The 23,675-nt window shown below is 40.7% G+C and overlaps 1 protein-coding gene across 1 annotated transcript in view; it reads left to right on the top strand.

The window, feature by feature from the left end:
* Positions 1-23,675, top strand: part of ATRNL1 (attractin like 1) — a gene marked incomplete in the record, with an annotated part of 6,064,901 nt that overhangs the window by 2,063,442 nt on the left and 3,977,784 nt on the right. The window contains 1 exon segment of the mRNA XM_044055896.1: positions 17,594-17,748. Coding sequence (XP_043911831.1) covers positions 17,594-17,748 — 155 coding nt within the window.

Here is a 23,675-nt window from a genome sequence, read left to right as displayed (position 1 = left end):
TACAATGAGCTTCATGGGAGTTGGAGATACAGAAAATAAGGTTTCAGGTTAGCAGCACACACTGGATGAGGTGAATTTAGGCTTGACGTATAAAGAAGTAAATGATGTGATAAGGCCCACTCTAACTCCTGCAAGAAAATCTTCACATTGGTCTGGAAAGAAGAGTAATAGCATATCAGTTTTAGAACTGCAAACATAGTGAGAGTTGAGAGACAGGAAGACGATACAGACTGAGATTGGGACAACAGAAAGAGAGTAAGTGGTGGGGCTTCATAGATATGGGAGTTTAAAGAGATAGAAGGAGAAAGGGGGGAATTTGTGGTAGCTGAGGTAGAAGGGAGATTAGACTGGTGTTTTGTGCATGTGCAGAGACGTGTTGTTTAGGTGTTCTTTTAAAGAGTCTTTGAGTCTCTGGCCTGGGATTGATCTGGTGGCTGGAGAGGGAGAGTTCCATAATTTTGAGACAGAGAAAGAGTATAGACAGTGACCTGATCGTTCTGAAGTTTTGGAGATTGCTAGCTGTTTTTTTGTTGTCTGATCTTAAAGACCTGTTAGGTACATAGAGTTTAATTAGCTTGTCCACAGCAGGTCGGTCAGTGGGTTTGTAGATTAAGTTGTGCATGAGAGATGGATGTATACCAGTTTGTTGGGGAGTTCAAATAGTGATTTACTGTGGTGTGTGTTGTGTGACATCCCCTCTCTGGGCCAGTAATCAAGGTGCCTGAATCCTCACCACTGACACTGGAGAGGGACATTCACTTGCAACAAAAATGGATACATTCAGTATTTCCAGATGCAGCTCTCTGCATCATGCACAATTTCCCTTAAGAGCAGACAGGGAACACACTTAGCCCGGAGTTTGGGTTTCTCTCCGTCTCTCTCCCCAGGTCCTCACTAAAGCTTCCTACTGGCACAGCTGTTGAGTTAAGTCTTCAGTCAAGTGTTCAAGCCAAGTCCTCCTGCACCCTTTCTGTGAAACCAGTGCTGCATGTCCCTGCCCAAAGCAGCTGATACACACATACTCTTTGAGATTTGATTTGCACACACACACACACACGCGCGCGCACACACACACACACACACACACACACACACACACACACACACACACACACACACACACACACACACACACACACACCTGGGGAAGGTTGGCACAGGTTTACTTGCTATGCCCCCTTCACCTCAGACTGTAAGGTAGTTACTGCCACCAGACACTCCCAAGCCAGCTACTCTAAGGCTCTTACAAGGATACCCAATTATGTTGAGTGAAATTAGTATTAATACAGATGGTAGTTTGACCAATGCAGCAAGGCTTTCAGGAGTGGCCAGAGAGTCAAACAGATGTGAGTTTTCTCACAAGTTAAAATATTCTCTAAAGGACCAGCCACAATGAAAAGTTTAAATATATTTGATAAATAATAAAAGAACATCCTTTATAAATACCATGAATAGGGCCAGACAGGAAGGAAACTGTTTCCATAGTGTTCCTTGACCTCTGTAAAATGCTTGACATGGTTTCTCATGCGTTACTTCTCAACACACTGTCTAAACTAGGATGCTTCCCCACCACAGTACAGTGGTTTCCAAGTTTCCTACATGATCAGAAGAAAACCATGTAATGGCCAAACCAGCTTTCTCTGGATCTTCATAACCCTACAGAAGACCCTCAAGGCTCCGTCCTAGGTTCCTTACTGTGTAATATATTCACAAATAACTTACATACTTCCTCTCCCCAGGGAGCAATATGCAGACAATTCCACCATTGTCTGTATTTGTAAAAGATATTAAAGCATGTGGATGTAGTATGTCCAGGTCAAAAGCCATACCGAATTTGAGTAAGTAGGTTATTCTGCAGTAGAGAAGTCATTAATTGTTGGTTGATACACCTTTCGAGAATTTTGGATATAGGAGATAAGATGAATATGGGGCAAAAGTTGGATATTTCTGTGGCATTACCTCCTTTGTGGATAGAGGTGATATGAGATCATTTCTACATGATAGGGACTACAGATTCAATCAGAGATCTGTTTATTAGGATGTGGATTGGATAGGCAACTGAGTCAACTGCAACTTTAAGATATTGTGGAGGAAGATTATCTGCTGATGTGGAACAAAGTTTTAGTTTGAGTAGTAGGTTTTTATGGTTGCTGTGGGTATGGGCTGAAATGAAAAAAGAGGACTGGCTGTCTTTGTGTTGGTTATGTGTGTTGTTGTGGGCAGGGTCTGAGTTGGCTGATGAGAAATTGTTGGTGTTTCAGGTTGGAGGTGCATGAGGAGGGGGTCCTGTGTTGGAGTTGTTTGTTAGGTCAGCTATACATTTTATAAAGTGCTTATTGAAGTCTTTTGCTATAAGGGATGGTGGGACATCGAGTGCTGGAGAGTGTTTGCTTGTCCCTGAGTTGAGAAGGGTTGATATTGAGTGCCAGAATTTTTGGGGGTTGCATTTGTGTTGTAGTTAAAGGTATGAGGAGTAAGATTTCTTGATTTTGTTTACTAGTTTATTCATGTTGTTGCAGAGTGTTTTGAAGTGGATGAGATTTTGCTCTGTTGTATTTTGTTTCCAGGAATTCCAGGCTTGCTATCTTTGTTTCATCAGTTAATATATTCAGTCTTGGGGTACTCCATCGGGTTGCCATGCTCCTTTTATTCATGGGGGGGCTAGATTATCAAGTATTTTTGAAAAGGTATTGAAGTAGTGGACAGCATCATTGAGAGGCAGGAGTTTTAGGAGTGTCCAGTTGATTTTTTGGAGTAGATCATTAAATTTTTGTTGACTGAATTTAGTTGAGTTTATGACTGATTTCAGAGTGTATGTTTTAGCTGGTAGGTGTTGGCTGTAATAGCAAATGTGGGAAGATGGTCACTAAGTGAAACAGAGTGTGCTTGAGGAGGAGAAATTGGTTGGGTGAAGTACTAGGATCCAGTCTAGTGGAGATTGGCGAGTGAAGTCTTTGTTGTACCGAGTTGGGCTGTTAATTAGTTGTAAAAAAAAAGAACATACAGGTTAATATTATTATAGGGGAGGCAGCTTGACTGGAATGGCAGTCAATGTTCATGTCACCTAGGATTACTGTCTCATTATTTTTTTGGGATGTCCAGGTTAGTATATCTTTCATGACAGGTATATTGTTTCCCGGTGGATGAGATACTATATATTCTTTTAGTTTTATTAAGGATCAGAAAGGATATTGGTATCTCAGAGTTGGAAAAGGTGGGTATATTGTTTGAGTAGGGTGTAATGCTGAAAACAGAATGGTATAGAAGGGCTATCCCTCTGCCTTTATTTTTATGTTTATCTAATCTAGTAATGGCAAAGTTGGGAGGTGTAATTTTGGTATGTTTTATGTTGAGGTTTAACAATGTTTCAGTCGGGGCTAGTATATCAGATTTGTTTTGATATATCCAGCTGTGTAGTGGGGTTATGTATTTGCATATACTTCTTAGGTTCAGTGTTGTTATATTTAGTTTTTTAGGGTCAACTTTGGGTTCGGGATTTATAGTTGGTCCTGGGTTTGGATGTATGCCTCCACTTTGAAACATAATGGAGATTAGATATGAGTACAGTTGGTTGCATTTTGTTCTTGTATTTGGAGTGAGTTGCATAAAGTTGGATTTACTGGGCATAGTGGCAGCTAGTCAGGGGCTGGAGACATATGGAAGGGTATAGTGAAATAGCTGAATTGAGATGTTTCAGAAGTTAATTGGTTTAAGGGGTGTTTGGTTGTAGATGTTAATGTGTAACTGTGTGTGGAGATTTAAGATGATAGTGGTGTGATGAGGTTAGGGATTGCTGGTAATGAGGTTAGACAGGATAATAGTAACATCTTGAAAGAAAGTAAAGGGTATAGTGATGTCAAAAACATATGTCAAATGGGCTGTAGCAGAAGGTTTATAATAGGCTAAGGACTAGCAGGTGACATACTTTCGGAGGCGGTCTGTTTAATTAGTTGTTGATTGTGGATGGGGGAAATAAATTTAAATGTGAAGGTATGTGGCTGTTTGGAATGTGGGTGGAGTGCATACAACTATAAAGGTAGGAGTAGAGGGGGTGGGTAGGGAAAGGGGGTAGGGTAGGCAAACGGAGCAGGTTGAGTTGCCAAGGCTGCTGTCTCTCAGTAACCTGTCAGTGAGTACTTGCAGTTCTCTGACACAGATTGTATTAGTTTATAGGCAGTGCTTAGTGTGTGCACTATAGGAGTTTGTAGTGTAGACAATTGTAGAATGGTAACGTATTCTTTCTATCCATGATAAAACAAGTTGTAAGGGATTGACGGAGACTGCTTGAATGCTTGTTTTTGGAGAGATATTTATATTAATTAAATTCATGGGTGATTATTAGCTGGGGAGGTAAATGCAAGATTTATTAATGGATTACAGACTATGGGAAGGAGGGGAGATTAGGGTTTTGAGTTGTGTTGATGCACGGAGGGAGCCTTTGGACAAATTACAGTTATGTTACAGTGCTAATTAGTTAAAATAAAAACATACATTGAAGTCTGGGTCTGTAAGGCAGTAGAGAAGCTGGTGGTATAGCAAGCACTCCTTTAGCTGATGTGAAAGACCCTTTGTTGTTGTTGTTGCGTTTCCTTTATGGTTGACGTTGCTGGGATTTTTTAGCGATAGGGATTGCTTTGCTGTTTGGTTGGATAGAAGTATCTGAAATAAAAAGGCGGGGATAGCTGTGAGAATGGAGAATCAGGATGAGAAAAAGGATGAAAGGAAGGAAATATAGGCGAGATTGAGGGAAATGAATGAGCTTAGAATATGGCGAGATGCAAGAGAAAACAAAGACTTATTTGTAGCAGGAGGGTAGAAGGTTATGTAAGGCATTTAGAGCACACTAAATGCTGTTTTTTATAAAACATTGAAGAGAAATTAGACTGCTTGAGTACAAATGTGCATTATTTTGTTTTACATTGAAGAAAATAAAATATTTACAGTTCCAAATACTGTTTTGTTTCTTTTTGCCCAACTGGTAAGAGGCAAAAAACATTTGTATACTATTTAGTACATGTTGAAATAGTCAGAACAACCAATTTATGTTCAAAGATAGTGAAAATATCTCACAAAAACAGTACTGTATTCCAAATACTAAGACCATAAAAGTGTATTAGAATAATTGTTTAATGGAAACAACTGTTCAAGTAATAATAGAAGTTTTGTTAAAGAGTAGCCAATTAGCCTTTTAAACCTAGTAGCAGTTATTTCAGATAGTCACTAGCCTGTAATCAATAGTAGAATTGTTTGCTAACAGTTAACCACAGAAATGCATTAGTTTCCTTATTTAAAAGGAGTTTCTAATTAAATAAACATTATTTGAGGAAGTCACCAGCCTATTTAACAAAGAAACACTTCAATCTTGCATTACATGCAGTAATCTAACAGTTGAAGAGATTGTTGTGGGTCAAAATAGCCCAAGGAATGCATTTACTAACACCTTTAAAGATAGTCGCTAGTTAAGGATTGTTTGGGGAGGTTGCCAGCCTAATTACCAGAGAGTGTGAAGAATATAATTGTGTAAGAATACTCTTGGGTCAAAAACCCACAAATGAATTGGTTTCCAAATCTAAGGTCCTTGATAGTTAGATAGCATTATTAGAGGAAGTTGCTAGCTTAATTAACTAAAGAAAAGCCAACTTAGTTAACTAAAGAAAAGTCTTATTCTAGCAGTAGAAACATAAATGTAATAGTATAACAGTTTAAAAGATATTCACTGGTCAGAGTAACAGAAAAATGACTTAGTTAACACATTTAAGGTGGTCGCTAGTTAATCATTATTTTACCATTTAAAAGATCGCCACTAGTCAACATTGCATAAAATGTCTTAGTTACCCTGTGACATCCATGCATTGGCCCAGCAATCAAGGAGCCTCAATCCTCATCACTAACACCAGTGATGGGGTGTCCACATAGGGGAGGATAACAAATACACACACAGAAAAGTACAATTTCCCTTAAAAGCACACATAGATCACATTCAGTCTGGGGCTGATTTCTCTTTTTCTCTCCAGATCCCCAATAAGACTCTTCACTGGCACAACTATAGGGTCCAGATCTCAGCCTAGTGGTCAAGCTAAAACCTCCAGCACCCTCTCTGTCCAACCAGTGCTTTGTGTCCCTGCCCAAGTAGCTGATACACACACACTTTAAGATATTAGTTATATACAAACACAGACACTCCTGGGGAAGGCTGGCACAGTTTCTCCAGCTATGCCCTCTTCTCTGCCAGCCTGTAAGGTTGAAATTACTGCCACCAACCATTAATGTTAGCTACTAAAAAGGCCCTTAACAAAGGGTGTCCAATTATTATTGTGCAATATTATTATCCAAATGGTAAGTGTGACTGAACAGCAAAGCTTATTGGAGTGACCTGGACAGTATCACTATATACATGCAATGTACTCTAGAGCTTAAATTATGTGTACACAAAATAGCCACAGTTGAAAGGTTTAAAAATATTTAATAGTAAAAAATAAAAACACAAGACAATACTTCTTACTACACAATGCTTGTCAAGAGTTCAGAAATCACAGAGAAATGCTTAAAATAATACAGTAGAAATGTTCTGACATCAATACAGAAAAAAAAAAAACGAATCCAATCTTCCTATTTCCTAGTTATATCTAAGAGAAAACACAGTTCTAAAATAAACTTAGATATAGAGCATAGACAGAGTGCTGATGATGTTGAATGTTCTCAAGAAAGATGCTAAATGCTCTGAGTTTCTCTGTCCTTAAATTGATAACACAGTACCACTGACTCATTTCATATAAAATCATTATTTTCTGTTTCCCGGGCTAACAGAAGCTCAGAGTGTAACAGGCCCTTTTGACCTTGCACCTGGTCAGGAAGCTACAGCAATAAAAGACATTATTCATGCAAATTCTAGCAATTAACTCTAGTCTCAAAACAAAAGCAAGAATTCCTTCATACAGACATCTCGGCTCCGGGTTATGTGATCTAACCTTTATACACTGCTTGACTTATAAGCTTTCCTACAGCAGAGGGCACTGTTGTTACATTTTTGCAGTTCCACATTTAACACAGTTTTCTTCCATTTAAGAGAACGAGCTTGTGGCTTATATTAATATTTACAAATGACAGAATTATCTACAAAATTCTACCTGGCTAGGCTGACAGCCTTCACCTATCTTCACATACCCCATTTAATGTAGCTGCTGGTTAAATAGCATTATTTTAGGGGGGGTCACCAGCCTATTTACCAAAAGGAAAGCTTCCTCCAACCATTGAAAGCAACAAATCATAATTAAGTCTTTCTGATGGTTGACATTGGTCTGCTGTTTACCAACAGTCTGTTACTTACCAATAGAAAGACTTTCTTGAAACATCAAAAACTCTAGAGCAATTACTGTGACATTCTGATGGTAGTCGCTAAACAGAGTAATACTGATATTCAGCTGTATAATGGGGTCACTAATGTATAAGCCAAGGAACAGTTATTTGAGGAAGTCACCAGTAAATTATTATTAGAATACGATATCCTAACAACAATGACCTCAGAATTAGATTAAGTAATAAATGTAAAGGTTGTTAGTGTAGTAGCAGTTTTTAGGGAGCCGCAAATATATTTAAAGCAGGTAAAAGAAAAAAAAACATTATACCATGGCCATGCCTTATTTTATTTGTTTAGATATGGTCACTAGTCAAGTTAGCACTACCATAGTTGATTTAGGGAGTCGCTGTACAGGATTTCTGGTTATTTTACTTATTATAACCTCCTTAAGGTTGGCAACAACCCTTTCTACTTTCTGATTGCCTAAGTCACTGTGCTAAATGTTGTTGCGCACTAGAGTTATTATCAAAAAAGGTTACTTAACAGCAATCTTTTTAAACTTTTACATATTATCCAGATGCTCACTTATGTTCTCTTGAGTACTCTGCATTTGTACCTCTTGTGTGAGATTCCCCTTCGTCTACAGTACTTTAACTTTTTTCAGCTACTGTATTATTTATTTTTCTTTTATTTCTACTACATTTTTAAACTCCATTTTCATTTTATCCATCTCAGTAGCTATAACTTCTGAAGAAATTTCTCTCTTTCCTAATAAGTTTTGAATAACTTCCACTACCCATTCCTTAAATTCCTCTCTTTTTAACAGGTACGTGGGAAAGCGCCGGTGTCTCATTTTTAATCTGTCACCCTAATTTTTACCTTAGTTTTTATTGGTGCATAATCTGAAATAGTTGTTGGATGTGGGTAAAAGCTTTCAGTTAAATGCACACGTTTCTGTGAAACATAATTCCTATGTAGTCTAGCCCAGTTTTGTACCTTAGAGAATAATATGTAAATTCTTTGCATTCCTTCTACTGAATTCACATCCTCCATACCAAATATTTTCATAAATTTCTTCAGAAATCTACCCTATTTTGTTATTTTTTCCCTTCTAGGTCCCCCATATGCATTTTCATTATTGCAAATCAAGTTCCATTCCCCATGTTTAAGAAATATTTCCTGCTGAAAGCTGATAATTTCTCCCAAATTTTCTTAAGCTCAGTAAAAGCAGTTTTTGGTGGAATGTAAATACATGCCAGTGTAATCCTGCTCCCTTGCCAGGACACCCTTACTGCCACAAATCTACCATTATTATTTTTTTTCTTCTTCTGTCACAATGGAAGCTTCTCAAGCAGTTAGTATAGTTACGCCCTGCTTTAATTTTGGTTGCTTTTGATCAAGAAAAGATCTGTATTCATGCCTGGCCATCCTTGGATATGTTATTTTTTTACCATTGCTCTTGATCACCTCTTATTGTCTCTGATGTTAGTGTATGTCTGTGATGTTAGTGTATGGTGCATGTACTCATGATCTCCTCTTATTGTCTCTGATGTTAGTGTATGGCGCATGTACTCATGATCACCTCTTATTGTCTCTGATGTTAGTGTATGTCTGTGATGTTAGTGTATGGTGCATGTACTCATGATCTCCTCTTATTGTCTCTGATGTTAGTGTATGGCGCATGTACTCATGATCGCCTCTTATTGTCTCTGATGTTAGTGTATGGCGCATGTACTCATGATCGCCTCTTATTGTCTCTGATGTTAGTGTATGGCGCATGTACTCATGATCGCCTCTTATTGTCTGTGATGTTAGTGTATGGTGCATGTACTCATGATCGCCTCTTATTGTCTGTGATGTTAGTGTATGTCTCTGATGTTAGTGTATGGTGCATGTACTCATGATCACCTCTTATTGTCTCTGATGTTAGTGTATGATGCATGTACTCATGATCACCTCTTATTGTCTCTGATGTTAGTGTATGGTGCATGTACTCATGATCACCTCTTATTGTCTCTGATGTTAGTGTGTGGTGCATGTACTCATGATCACCTCTTATTGTGTCTGATGGTAGTGTATGGTGCATGTAATATTTCCACCAATTTACTTCCAATCCACACAAATCTTCTCCAGAAAGAGAATCTTTCTGAACATTGTTTGGGTTTAGCACTAATGGAGTATCTCCATCACACTTTGTCTGTCCATACCCACTTTTCCTAAATATGGTATCCCGGTCTCTATGGATCATATGAGATATGACGGCATTACTCTGTGTGTGCACAGTTACCATGAGGCATGCATGCTTGGGCTGTTTGTAAGCTCCTGAGCCCCCCAAGCCTTTCTGTGATGGAGGGAAGCCTTCTAGCTTATCAGTGGGAGTGGTAAGCACTAGGTAACCTATCTACCACATAAGGAGCAGTTTCTGGCCCGGAAATTGCAGTTATTGGCTGTCTGGGCAATTTTTCAATCTCTTTCAACTTTCTGATTTAAAAGCTCGCATTTGCACTTGTTTATTTCTTGTAACTAGTCTAGTTCAGATACAGATTCTTAGTTTTAGCACTTGAATTTGCTTATTTGTGCTTAGCACTTGTTCAGAATTTGTTGTAAGCATTAAATAAGCTACAAATTGCTACAGCACTCAACCTTCCTCGTTACCCAGAGGAAAACAGTTTTTGCACTTAGTTTCCTCACTTGCTTAGAGAAAAATAGCTCTTGTACTCACTTTTCTCACTTGTCTAGAGGAAAATAGTTTTTTTATTCAGGCATGTCCAAGGGTCATCTCTGTGTTCTCTCCTGTCTATCTGATGAATCTGGGCATCTTGGGGCAATGTGGCAATTGCCTCTAGTATACAGACAACCCTCTCCTCCTCCCACCCAACACTACAGCCTGTGAGAGATGCACTTATTTAGCCAAACTGGAGGTAAAGCTCTCTCCAACCAAGACTGAACATGATAGTCAAGAGGAGAAGGTAAACACTTGCACCACACCACACTTGTCACATAGTCCCACTAAACGTATACCACCAAAATCCACACAGAAACACAAAAACAGTTGTGGAGGCTCTCAGTAATAATCTGCTCAAGCAATAGAGACCTCCAAAGTAGAAATGCAAGAAACCTCCACCGCCCCAACACAACATAGCCCACAGATTCATTGTGCCACTCAACCACAGCGCATAAGGCAAAAACAACGTACCCAACACACTAGTCAAAGGTGACTCTATAGTCAGGCACATTGATGTCCCACTCACCAGGCTAAACAAGGAGAAGGTTACTGTCAGCTGCCTGTCGGGTGCCATGATCTGCCACATAACCAACGCACTCAGGTCACTCCACAACAAGTACAAATATGACTCTGTCATTGTCCATGTTGGTGTGAATGACCTGAGATGTACCTCCCAGCACTACATGAAAAGAGACATGGAAGAGCTCTCCAATCTTGTAGCCCAGGCAGGTATAACCCTAGTCCTGAGTAGCATCCTGCCATCGCCCAGAATGATACCGCATTACAAGGACAAAATGATTGACGTCAACAATTGGATAAGCTTCTGGTGTCATTCTAAGGGGCTCCAGTATCTGTCTGCTTGGGACGATGTGGTCGACAGACCATGATGCTTTGCCAGAGATGGTCTGCACCCATCACCCCTGGGATTCTGGATACTTGCTAAGGCTCTTGCCACCCCTATAGTGCCTTTTTTAGGCAAGGTTCAAATGACAAATTCACCACTGTAACAGAAACAGGCAAGCAAAACCTGAGGGTAATGCTACTCAATGCTAAAAGTCTAAATCTCAAAATGCACTCCCTTGAGGCACTCCTTAAAATGGAGAACATCGATATCTGTGCAGTGACTGAGACCTGGTTCAAGGCTCCAGAGAGCACCCCTGCATTACCAGGCTCTAACTCATACCACACTTTTCGGTCAACTAACCTGGACCAAAACACTAAAGGTGGAGGTGTGTCCATATTCATTAAGGATATCCACACCTCCAGGCTAGTTGCTCAGCATAATGCATCCAAGGTTATCCAAGTGTTACTAACTCTGGGCAAAACTGCAATCCAAATTGTAGCTTGCTACAGATTCCCCACCATGCCCCAGGATTCCCACTCCTCTTTTCTTGATATACTGGAAAATATTAGGGTTCAACCAAACACCCTAATAATGGGCGATTTCAACTACCCCACTATTAACTGGGAAAGCTACTCATGTGCCAACTCCTTCGCTCAACACTTTCTGGAATTCATAAATTCTAATGCCCTGGATCAACTTATCCACACCCCCACCAGGGGCAACAATATCCTAGATGTAGTTATTGCCAACATGAGTGACCGGTGTTCCACACCTGAAGTCAACTCCTTGTTGGTCAGATCTGACCATAAGCTAATCACCTTTGATATCCACATCCTGCCCCCATCCCCATTAAGGAAACCACGGTAAAACATTTCTCCAAAGCCAACATTATGCTTCTTAAGACAGAAGTGGTGAACTTCATGACACCCATACAGATGGACAGTAGTGTTACAACTGCTGAATCCTACACAAATGCACTCTATAAGCACTTAACATGAGTGCATGGATCGTGCTATCCCAAAAAGAACCAAGACGCTATCTTCCAAAAAAAGGAAGTCGATCTGATGGTCCCCTGCCATAAAAAAACTCTATAACAGAAGGAAGAAACTGTTGCAAAAGAGAGTAAAATCCCATGAGTGGAGGAGCTCCTGGTCAGCCTCCGTAAGAAGTTGAAATCCTTTATAAGATCCTCCAAAGCTAGCTATGAGAACAAAATCGCCACTTATTCTAGGGCAACCACAAAGCATTCTATAGCTATGTCAAGAATCTCAATAGCAACACCCATATCTGCTATAAGTTACAGCACCACAGCATGAAAATTACAGAACCAACTGATATTGCCAACATCCTGGCAGATAGGTTCAGTGCTAACTTTAGCCCCCCCCCTCACCCCTAAAGGGCCCATATCTGTACAGGAAGAATGCAGAGTCCCTGTAATCACAACTACGCAGGTAAAAGCTGCACTCTCTAAAGCTAAAAACACAGCATCCATGGGACTGGACAACATCCCAGGCTGCGTTTTACACGAACTTCAGAACAAACTGGCTCCCCACCTAAGCATCATGTTCAATCATAGCCGCACGTCAGGCTTTGTGCCCACTGAGAGGTGCACAGCAACAGTTATCCCACTCTACAATGGGGGAGCCACCACTGATCCTGGGAACTATTGCCCTATTGGCCTGACGAGCCTGGTCTTTAAGACCATGGAACATATCATCATGGAACTCATAAACAAAGACATTGGTAACTCCAAACTCTGGACCCTACCCAGTTCGGGTTTGTGAAAGGCAGATCATGCCTTCTGAACCTGATTGACTTCTTTGAAGCAGTCACCAAAGCCGTAAACGAGGGTAAGGTGGTTCACACAGCCTATCTAGATCTCGCCAAGACTTTTGACACCATCCCCCATTCTGGAATTATAGCTAAATGCACTAAACTAGGTATAAATCCCTACATCACAAGATGAGTTGCCAACTGGCTCACTGACTCAACCACACTGTGAAAGTAGCAGACTCCAAATCTGACTTCAGACCAATGACAAGTGGAGTACCACAGGGTTCAGTTCTGGGACCTCTCCTGTTTGGTGTCTACTTCTCTGAAGTACAGGCTAACACAGAAGGCCTTTGGCTAATGACATTCGCAGGTGACTGCAAACTAGGAGCCATAGTCGAGTCCCCAAATGATGTGGACATCCTACAGAAGGGCCTCACTGAGACAGATGCCTGGTGTCAGAGTCATGGCCTCAAGCTTAATGTCAAAAAGTGCATTGTCATCCTCTTTGGTAAAAACTCAGTACCCATGAGCTACCATATAGGTGGCAGTCTACTTAACACCGAATGTGATGTGTGATGAGACCTTGGGACCCAGGTGGACACTAGTCTCTCCTTCGATAATCACATCACCACAGTAGTCAGGAAATCCTTCTAAGTGGCACACCTAATCACAAAAGGTTTCTCATCTAGGAAAAAAGAGGTCATTGTTCCCCTCTACTCGACACTCATTAGACCCATTATAGAGTACAAAGCCCCTTTTGGAATGTACCTCACAAGACATCTGCAGCAGCTGGAAAGGCCACAGTAGTATCTCACAAAGAGGATTACTGGTCTCAAACAGATGCCCTACACTGACTTTCAAAAAACTCCAGCTTTACTCCATAGTATATCGCCTACTCCAAGGTGATCTCTGCCTAACATATAAAGCTATGTCAAACCCAGAGCTGTTAGACATGCTATACCTAAAGAAATCCCAATCCCTCCGAGCTACACGCTCTAGGGAACTAAACCTTGTCACCACAATAAACAGGACATGCCGGAGGGATAGATTCCTGTCCCAGAGACTTCCCATACTCTGGAACAAGCTACCCATCTATGTCCAGCAAAGTTCCTCATTAGCACTCTTCAAGAAAAATCTTGATGAGTGGATGGGAAATTGGAAATACACCCCCAGGTTCACTTCTGTGACTCTGCTCGACAGTGGCACAGGAAAATAACTTTCTTGGGTGGCGTAAGCCAGGGAACATTGTTGTCTAGGCTTACTTAGGCCCTTGGGCCTATAGCCTAGTACCTATCTATGAACCTATGTCCAGGCCCACCTGTTTTGTTTCTGCAGTATGGAGGATTTATTTATTTTATTTATTTATTTACATTTGTTGACCAGGAGAGTCCAACTGGACACAGGTCCATTTTCAGCAGAGGCCCAGGGAGAAAAGCTCCACATTAAGTATTACTTAAATTATACAGTTAAACATAGCATTTAAAATATAGACATTAGTCCAGCTGAGGACGTAAGACAAGAATAAAATATAGATGTAAAAGAGCTGTAGAACATAGTACAATTTTAAAATATGGTGACATATACTAAACATGTTTACAAATGTAGTTGAAATCCATCAGTGAACAATTGATTCAATCTGTTTTTGAGGTACATAACAGCCATTGGCAGTTGTTGCTACAAGAAGTTAATATTATGTGGCAGGTAGCTGAGAACATGAGTAGGCAAGCTTGCTAAGAGTAGGTTGTTAATAGGGGGCCAAAAGAGGTAGTGGGTGGGGGGAGTGGATGGTATTAGAGGGGGGTTGTAAGGGCATATCTGGCAAGTTTTTAAGTGTGATTTTAGTAAGGATTTGAAGTGGGTGCAAGAAGTTACAGAGGTAATTGAGGATGGGAGGGAGTCGCAGAGTTTGGCTATAGTGCAGGAGAATAATGCTTCTTCAGCAGAGTTAATGGCTCTTGTGACCTGTAGGAGGTTTTTGTGGCTGGATCTTAGTGGTCTCATGGTTATGTAGAGTTGGAGTAGATTTTGGAGGGATGGGACTTTTAGTGGTTGGTTTATTAGTTTGTGGGTGAGTGTGAGTTGGTACCATTGAAGGAGGTGGGGGAGCTCTAGCCAGCCCAGTTCTGCTAGTGAGAGACAGTGGTGAGTATGGTAGGAAGCCCCCGTGGCAAATTTGGCAATTTTGTTGTAGCAGGTTTCGAGCTTATTTAGGTTGAATTGTCTATGGTTAGTAAATATTGGAGAGGCGTAGAGTAGGGTAGAGCTAAGATGAGAATTTGTTACTGAATTTTTAGCTGCTTTGGTAAGTAGTTGCTGATTTCTATATAATGCTCCTAGTTTTTTGTGCACTTTGTTAATGGTCATGGAAATGTGAATGTCAAAGTTCAGTTTGTCTGCTCCTAGTAATTTGGCGTGTCCTGTAAGCTGGATGATGATGATGTCTTTTGCTGGGATGTTAAAGTGAGAGCTGTCTAGGATAGGGTTGGTGGGTTGGATACAACATCATAATGGGTATCTAGTTGATATTTGGTTAGTGGTCATGCAGCCAGCTGCCCTGCACCTTACTGGCCACATCAGTTGGCTTTGCTACTTTGCATGTAGTATTGGAGTGATAGACTCCAGTGCCTCTCATAAGCATCTGCCTGATGAATCTTTAGATGCTGCACATAAAATGGAACATGATTTAAACAAGTTGTCAGAACATTTGAGAGATTTTTGCACAGCTACCATGTATATGCTTCTAACGATTATGTAAAACATGAAGTACAGTACTTTAAGCAGCCCTAATCATCAACCCCCTATTTTCCCAGTTTTGTGTACATGGAGTTGTGGAGCCTCATAAAGTGTTTCTGTGTCTCTCAGTTCTGTAAGGTAGTGCAGCATTTATAACTGGCCTTTGCCAAAGACAGATTAAAGAGTCACATGAATTGTGCTTATCAGAAATACGATACAGGAGGACATGAGATAATAAAAGTATGAAACTGTAAATAAAAAGCAGTTTGAAGGAAAAAAAACACCAAGAGGCATTGCTGGAAACTCTGTACACTCCTTTATCAATCACGTCTGGTACCTCAGCAAGAGGATCAGAACTGGTTGTTAACAGAAAAATATTAGACCATCTGGAATCAAACACGTTTTCCTTATAGGACTGTATTCAATAAAGAAAAAAAGCACAGATGAAGAAATGAATCGTAAAAAATGTTATAGTAATAACCAGCTAAAAGACTTATTTTAAACGTGAGTGTACTGCACTGTATGTCAGAATTAGAAATTTTGTTTGGCAAAATACACTAGTTTGTTAGCTAAATCTGAAAACTGACCTGTTAAACACACTTGGCATGCAGGCTTGCAAAAGGTAACTGGACACATATGTCTGCTGATGCAGGACTAAGTCTAATAAAATACTTTCTTTCCACAAATTTTAGCCAGGTGGGCATAGAATTGTGGGGGACTGATTTGTCCAATGTTACCCACAGAGATCTGTCGTTATTCTGTAGCTAATTATAGCGTGCTGCTAATACTAAACATCTTGTCTAGATTAATTTACAAAGATATATTTTGCCAGCATGAAAGCAAACTGATGGCCTAATGAAGGGTTTAAAAATCAAGCATAATTTACAGCTTAGTCATGATGGAGAATTATTCATACAGGTGCAAACATAGAAGTTTGCAGCAGAAAACTAGTGTATTTTCTCTACCCATCACACCACCAGTATTTGCTATTTACCTGAGTAAAATCCTCTAACGTCTGTTTGCGTTATAAAGCAATAAAATAATTCTTGAAGTATAGAAGAAAGGAAAGAAGAGTAAACTGGATTTGTACACAAAATTAGGGGGAATGAAACAGTTACACCTTTGTGCCAGAGATGTGAAGGTAGGTGTCATTCTTTTAGCAGAAACACTTACTTGCAGGTGCAGTGCTTTAGTCATTTGTTGTTAAGCAGTATAACCACAGGAATTGCATTTGTTTCTTATAAAATACGTCTGCCTTTTTAAAGAAGATTGTTTGGTTAACTTTTTATTTATTTATAATTTGTTAACCAGGTTAATCCCACTAGTAGCCTCTTTTCATGGGGGACTCAAGGTGGTATTGCATACTACTAGGGAAATTTGTCCAGGGCATCAGGGAACTGCCCCATACATTTTCGATAGGTGCCTTGGGATCTTTGCATCCACCTGAGCTATGACCAACTCCTGCAGGTGAGGCCTGAGTTTAACATCTTATCTGAAGGATTACACACTCAGTAGTACAACCCCTCCCATGCTGCACTAGACTTTCAGAAATCCATCTACCTGGTGTGGGAATAGAACCCACAGTCTTCTAAATCAAAGGCGAGTGTGCTGCCTGTTCTGCCATTGACACTGATTTCCCGAAGTCACACAATAGGGCAAATGAAGGCTGAAGGAATCCATCCTTGGACTGGCAGTTAGCACGGTTGATAATGATTATGAACTGTTAACGGTCCTGCTTCCTGTAGTCTGGGGTTTGGGTCCCTCAGCCTTTTTTTGCCTAATGTGCCCCTCTGAGGAAATCACTTAACCAGACATAATTCTGCAGCAAGTGGGTGAACTGGGCTAGACCCCTCTGTGGTTTCCTAGACCACATGTATAGTAACCACCTATGAGTAAAAAATGAAGGCTATTAGCAGCTTACAGTAAGCTCATATGACAAACACGAAGTGTTTGTGTTGTATGCTTGTGATTTCCATGATAATCTAGGATCAGCCGTGGCAGAACATGGGTGGGAGATGTCACTGGAAGGACTGAATGTTAATGAAAGCATTTCTTGATTGTCACTAGGAGCTACATAATACATCTCTGTAGAAACAGATTTCTGTCTGGAGCTCTTTATTATCCTACGTGGATTTCATATATTGATGCTTGCAATTAGATAAGAATGATCGCTTTGGGGAAGGGGCAATACACTTATGTGCATCTTTCTCTTTTATTCCAGGATCATCTTAAGGGAGAGTGGTCTTGCACGGTACCTTCATTCAGCTGTTCTTATCAGTGGAGCTATATTGATCTTTGGAGGAAACACTCATAACGACACATCTTTGAGTAATGGAGCCAAGTGTTTTTCTGCAGATTTTTTAGCTTATGACATAGGTATGCATATTTTTTCACCTTTTATTTTTAACTTTGCTAAATTGACTTATTTCAGGAAGTGTTGCAGTTGTTCTTTTGTGTGTGTGTGTGTGTGTGTGTGTGTGTGTGTGTGTGTGTGTGTGTGTGTGAGTGTGTGTGTAGCTGTACAGATATTCTGGATTATGTCAAATGATTTTGAACCGACTGTCCGAAGAGCTGTATAAATTATGCAGTTTCTTTCTAACACCTGAATGTGCTGTACTGGCTGTAAAGAAGTTTCATAAAATACTGCTTTAAAAGTTGATTTGTTTCTTAAGTTTTCCAGGTATAAAATAAAATACTGACTGCCTAAGAAGTAGAAAACAGCAAATGTATAGCTCAAGAAATAACTTTGAGTATATAAATGTGAGGTTCTTTGAGAAGAAAGCGTTTAATTATATTACAAGGTCTGCAGAGTATAAAAGTAATGTACAGAATGAAAATAACAAACAATGTAGCTCCAAAATTTCTGATTTTAAGGTGCATAGAATAACTGTTTCAGCATTCAGATATTAACTTAATGGTGAGTGAGGAATTCTATCGACATGGTATTCTCTTGACAAAGTAAACACTGGTGTTTGTATAAAATATGAGGCCTTAGAAAAATGAACATCAGTAAAGCATTTACTGAATGTATTGGTAGGTTAGAAGTGCTGTGGAAGTTGAAGTACAACATTCATGTATTCTGTAGGAGTTTTTCTTAAAAGCAGAGATCTGAAGATAAGGCTTAGATAAGCAATAGGGACACAGTAACACCTAGTACAGTCTGACTAATGAAAATAAATCTTACTTCATCACGGAGTACTGTGGAGGAAGGAAAAATGCCTTCTATCACACTTAATCCAAAGAATCAAAGAGCTAAAGGGCTGAGTTATAACTAACGTAACAAAACTCCAAGTCTGGTTTGTAGATAATGCATCATTAAACATAACTTTTGTATACTACCCTCTGTCGTTGCTGTATGACTTGTGAAGAAGAGAAGAAAGGTGTACTAGAATTAGAAGGAGTAAGGAAGGCTCCCTCTCCTTCAGTGTAAACTGCCAGGTTAACAAATTCAGACATCTCCCTATCTTGCTTGGGCAGGGGATATGTCTGTTAGACACTGCTGTATTGTCTTCCATAAAGCTATGACAAGCCACTGACTGCAGCCCTGCTTGACCTCTCATCTCCTTAAATTGAAAAGTGTTACCAACATAGTGGCATGGTCATTTATATTTGGCTGGGCATGGTGATTTGAATTGCTGAGTAAAAGCCCTTTACATCCTGATGCTGACTTCTCTGGTGGTAGTACTTTAATTTTTTTGTAAATTGCTGAGTTGCAACACAATGTCATAGAATCATACAGAGATGTAAACATTATCTGTTTGAAATCAGTCAAGAATATCACCCGTAAATAGACAGAATTTCTGCTTCTTTCATTCTTTTGGTTATTAAAGTCCAACAGCAACAGAGTAGTCCTGGAGACCCCTTAGTAACTCCGCAAGAAACAAGTTAGCTTCCATAAACTCACCCTGAGGTTTATTCCGCCAGCACGCAATGTAGTTTTCTTTCCTATGTTTTACGTTGAAGTCTTCAAATGTGTACCTTAATACCTTTGACATGTCGTCTATCTGGAACAAAGCTTGGTACGCACATTTTGTCAAACATTAGTGCTATAATTACATGCAAGCTCTTAAATGTCGAAACAGTGGATATAGAGTTGCACACGAAAAATTGGGACAAAAAATGATTCACCAGGAAAACAGAAAATCAGTGCTGTCTACCATGCAGTCAGAGGAGAAACCCTGACACCATTTGGAATGTGGTACATGTATCTCATTGCTGAGAATATATGAGTTTTTAAACTGTAACAAAATACATTTGTGGTGTTCAGTTCTTATGGACCAAGAAGCCAAAAATGCCCTTCATTTCAGTAAGAGTTTTTCGTACCTTTTAGCTTAGTTATTTTGCAAAAGTTAGACACAATGCAGAGGGAAAGTCAACCTCCATCAAAAACTGAGGCCGAGAACTAGTCTGGGATAGGAAAATATTCCACAGTGTTATGTGAAAGAAGACTGACTAGCGAGAACCAGTCTGAGATAGAAAAATATTCCACAGTGTTATGTGAAAGAAGACTCGCTCCATTTCAGTATGTCATCTCTAGCTGGGATTTTCTCATAATTATACCATCTGCAGCTTATGACAGAGAATGTAGTTGAAGAGCATTTATATATCACAGTGTTTGAGAAAGAGGGATATTATATTTTAATTTGAAATTTCCTTTTTTCCCCGATATTTCCATGACAGCATTTCCGACTGCCATTTACCATTGGGTACAAACAACTTGCTGGATTAAGTACCTGAAGAAAGTAGACCATAGTAACTGTAAGGGTGTTCCCCACTCAGGGAAGAGCATGTTTTATGAGTTTATCACTAGTAACTTCATTAATAACAGTGGTATACACACAACATGGTTCTTCACTTTATCACAATAACTCTCATAGTATTTTGACAAAGGGATACGTTTTTATGATGGGCTTTTCATTTAGATTGCCTTATTTTAGCTTTTGCATGTACATGGATTTAGGCAAAAGATGTTTTTGTTTAATCAGCTTTGAGAATGTTTGGGAGAGTTGACCATGGAGATTAAGGGTGCAGTGGCATTTTGTATACATCATATGAATATGTAAAGTTGTAATTCATCTTGCTGTGGACCACTTCTGAAATTTAGTTTGTTGACTGTTCGCATTTTATGTATTTGTGATTTATTCTGCTCTTGACCGTATTGAATATAGTTATAAATCCTTATGTGGCATTGTTGAAGAATCCTCATTAGAATATTAAATAAAGATCTGCTTAAGCAGCAGAGATCTCCAAAGCAGACACCCAAGCAACCGCTACCCCAAAACAAAACACGTGCAACACATATCTCACAAAGCCAGTGTGCCGAACAGTCACAGCCCTTAAGGCTAAACAACACACCTGATACACTTGTAATAGGTGACTCTATCGTCAGGCACACTGACGTCCCGCTCACCAGGCTGAACAAGGGGAAGGTCACGGTGAGCAGCCTGTCTGGCGCTAGGATCCGCCACATAACACAAGCACTCAGGTCACTCCAAGGCAAGTACAAATATGACTCAGTCATTGTCCATGCTGGTGTGAATGACCTGAGACATACCTCCCTGGACTACATGAAAAGAGACATAGAGGAGCTCTCTGAGCATGTAGCCCAGGCTGGTATGACCCTGACCTTGAGTAGCATCTTACCCTCACCAAGAATGATGCCACAATATGAAGATAAGATGATCAATTTCAACAATTGGCTTAAGTATTGGTGTCATTCAAAGGGGATCCAATGCCTGTCAGCTTTGGATGATATGCACGACAAGCCACGATGCTTTGCTAGGGACGGCTTGCACCTGTCACCCCTGGGATTTCGGATATTGGCAAAGGCTCTTGCTACCCCCATAGTGCCTTTTTTAGGCAAGGCTCAAAAGACAAGCCCACCTCCATAGGTATCACAAGGGATAAGAAACTAAGAGTAGTGCTACTCAACGCTAGAAGTCTAAACCTCAAGATGCACGACTCAAACTCTCCTTAGCATGGAGAACATCGATATCTGTGCAGTAACAGAAACCTGGTTCAGGACTCCCGAGAGCACCCCAGCACTACCAGGTTATACCTCATACCATGCTTTTCGGCCCCAAAACTTGGACCGAACCACAAAAGGAGGGGGAGTATCGATATTCATCAAAGATACCCACACCTCCAGGTTGGTGGCAAAGCACGAAGCATCAGAGACTATCCATGTGCAACTAACAGTGGGTAAAACTGCCTTCCAGTTTATAGCCTGCTACAGACCACCCTCCCAAACCCAGGAACCCCACTCGGCCTTCCTGAGAACACTGGAAAATATGAAGGTCTCTCCGAACACCATTATATTGGGCGACGTCAACTACCCAAACATAGATTGGGAGCATTACTCTAGCTCCAACACCCTTTCCCAAAGGTTCCTAGAATTCATAAACTCAAATGCTATGGAACAACTTGTTACCACTCCCACAAGAGGGGAAAACATACTGGACCTGATCATCACCAACATGGGGACTCTATGCTCCAGACCAGAAGTGTATCCTCACTGGTAAGATCAGACCATAAACTGATCTCACTGGATATTCACATCCCGACCCCACCCCTGCCCAGAAAACCACAGTGAAAAACTTCTCTAAAGCAAATTTCACACTCCTCAAAACCGAGGTGGAATCCTTCAAAGCCCCGGGCCTGTGGAAAATACGGCCCAGACCGCAGAATCCTTTATAAATGCATTCTATGAACACCTTCAGGAATGCATGGATCATGCAATCCCAAATAAAACCAAGACCCAATCCTCCAAAGGCAGACGACCTGTCTGGTGGACCCCAGCCATAAACAAAGTATACAATAGAAGGAGGAAGCTACTACATGATAGAGCAAAATCCCAAAAAGGGAAGGCATCTCTGATCAGTATTAGCAAAAAACTAAGGGCACTCATAAAATCGTCAAAGGCCAGCTTCGAGAGAAAAATTGCACAGGACACTAAGGATAATCACAAGGCTTTCTTTAGTTATGTTAGGAACCTGGGTGGGAATTCCCAGATATGCTCAGAATTAGTCCAAAATGACAAAAATACACTGATCCCACAGACATTGCCAACATCCTAGCTGACAGGTTCAGCGCAAACTTCTCCCACCAAAAGGGCAAATATCTATCCCAGCAGAGTGCTGCCCCTGACATCTCAGATGCTCAGGTGGGAGCCGCCTCTCCAAAGCAAAAACACAGCATCAATGGGACCAGACGGTGTCCCAGGCTGCGCCCTACATGAACTCCAAGAAGAGCTAAACCCAAACATAAAACTACTGTTCAATCTCAGCCTTACTACAGGATATGTACCCAAAGAGTGGCATACAGCAACAGTGGTCCCTCTCCACAAAGGTGGTGCCTCAACGGACCCTGGAAACTATCGCCCCATAAGCCTGACTAGCTTGGTCTGCAAAGCTATGGAAAGGATCATCATGGACCTCATAAATAAAGATATTGGGGACCTGCAGACACTGGATCCTACCCAGTTTGGCTTTGTTAAGGGCAGATCCTGCCTCTTAAACCTGGTTGACTTCTTTGAAACAATCACCAAGGCCATTGACGAACGGAAGGTGGTCCACACAGCCTATCTGGACCTCGCAAAAGCCTTCGATACAATACCCCACTCGGGCATTATAGATAAGCTCACCAGCTTAAATATAAACCCCTATGTCACTAGATGGGTTGCAAACTGGCTCAAGGACAGAACCCACATGGTTAGAATTGCTGAAGCCATGTCAGACTCCAAACCAGTTACAAGTGGCGTCCCACAAGGCTCAGTCCTGGGACCTCTCTTGTTTGGTATATATTTCTCGGAGGTACAGGCCAACACGGAAGGACTGTGGCTGACCAATTTCGCAGATGACTGAAAACTGGGCGCCATAATCGACTCTCCAGCCGACACAAGCATCCTCCAAAAGGGCCTCATAGAAACAGACAACTGGTGCCAGAGCCATGGCCTCAAGCTAAATGCCAAAAGTGTATAGTCATCCCTTTGGCAAAAACAAATTGCCCACAAATTACCACATAGGTGGTAATCCATTAAGTACAGAAGAAGTAATTAGGGACCTGGGGACCCAAGTTGATAGCAATCTCTCATTTGACAACCACGTGGCCAAAGTGGTTAGAAAAACATTTTATCTAGCCCACCTAATCATGAAGGGATTCACATCTAGATTAGGGGAGGTCATCGTGCCTCTTTACTCATCCCTCATCAGGCCCATAATCGAGTACAATGCCCCTTTTGGGATGTACCTTACCAAACACCTGCAGCAACTGGAAAGACCTCAAAAGTACCTCACCAAGAGGAT

Source organism: Protopterus annectens, chromosome 14.part0, assembly GCF_019279795.1.
Source record: "Protopterus annectens isolate FY-2018-M chromosome 14.part0, PAN1.0, whole genome shotgun sequence".
In the NCBI taxonomy this organism is placed as follows: Eukaryota; Metazoa; Chordata; order Ceratodontiformes; family Protopteridae; genus Protopterus; species Protopterus annectens.
This window is presented reverse-complemented; position numbering and strand designations above follow the sequence as displayed.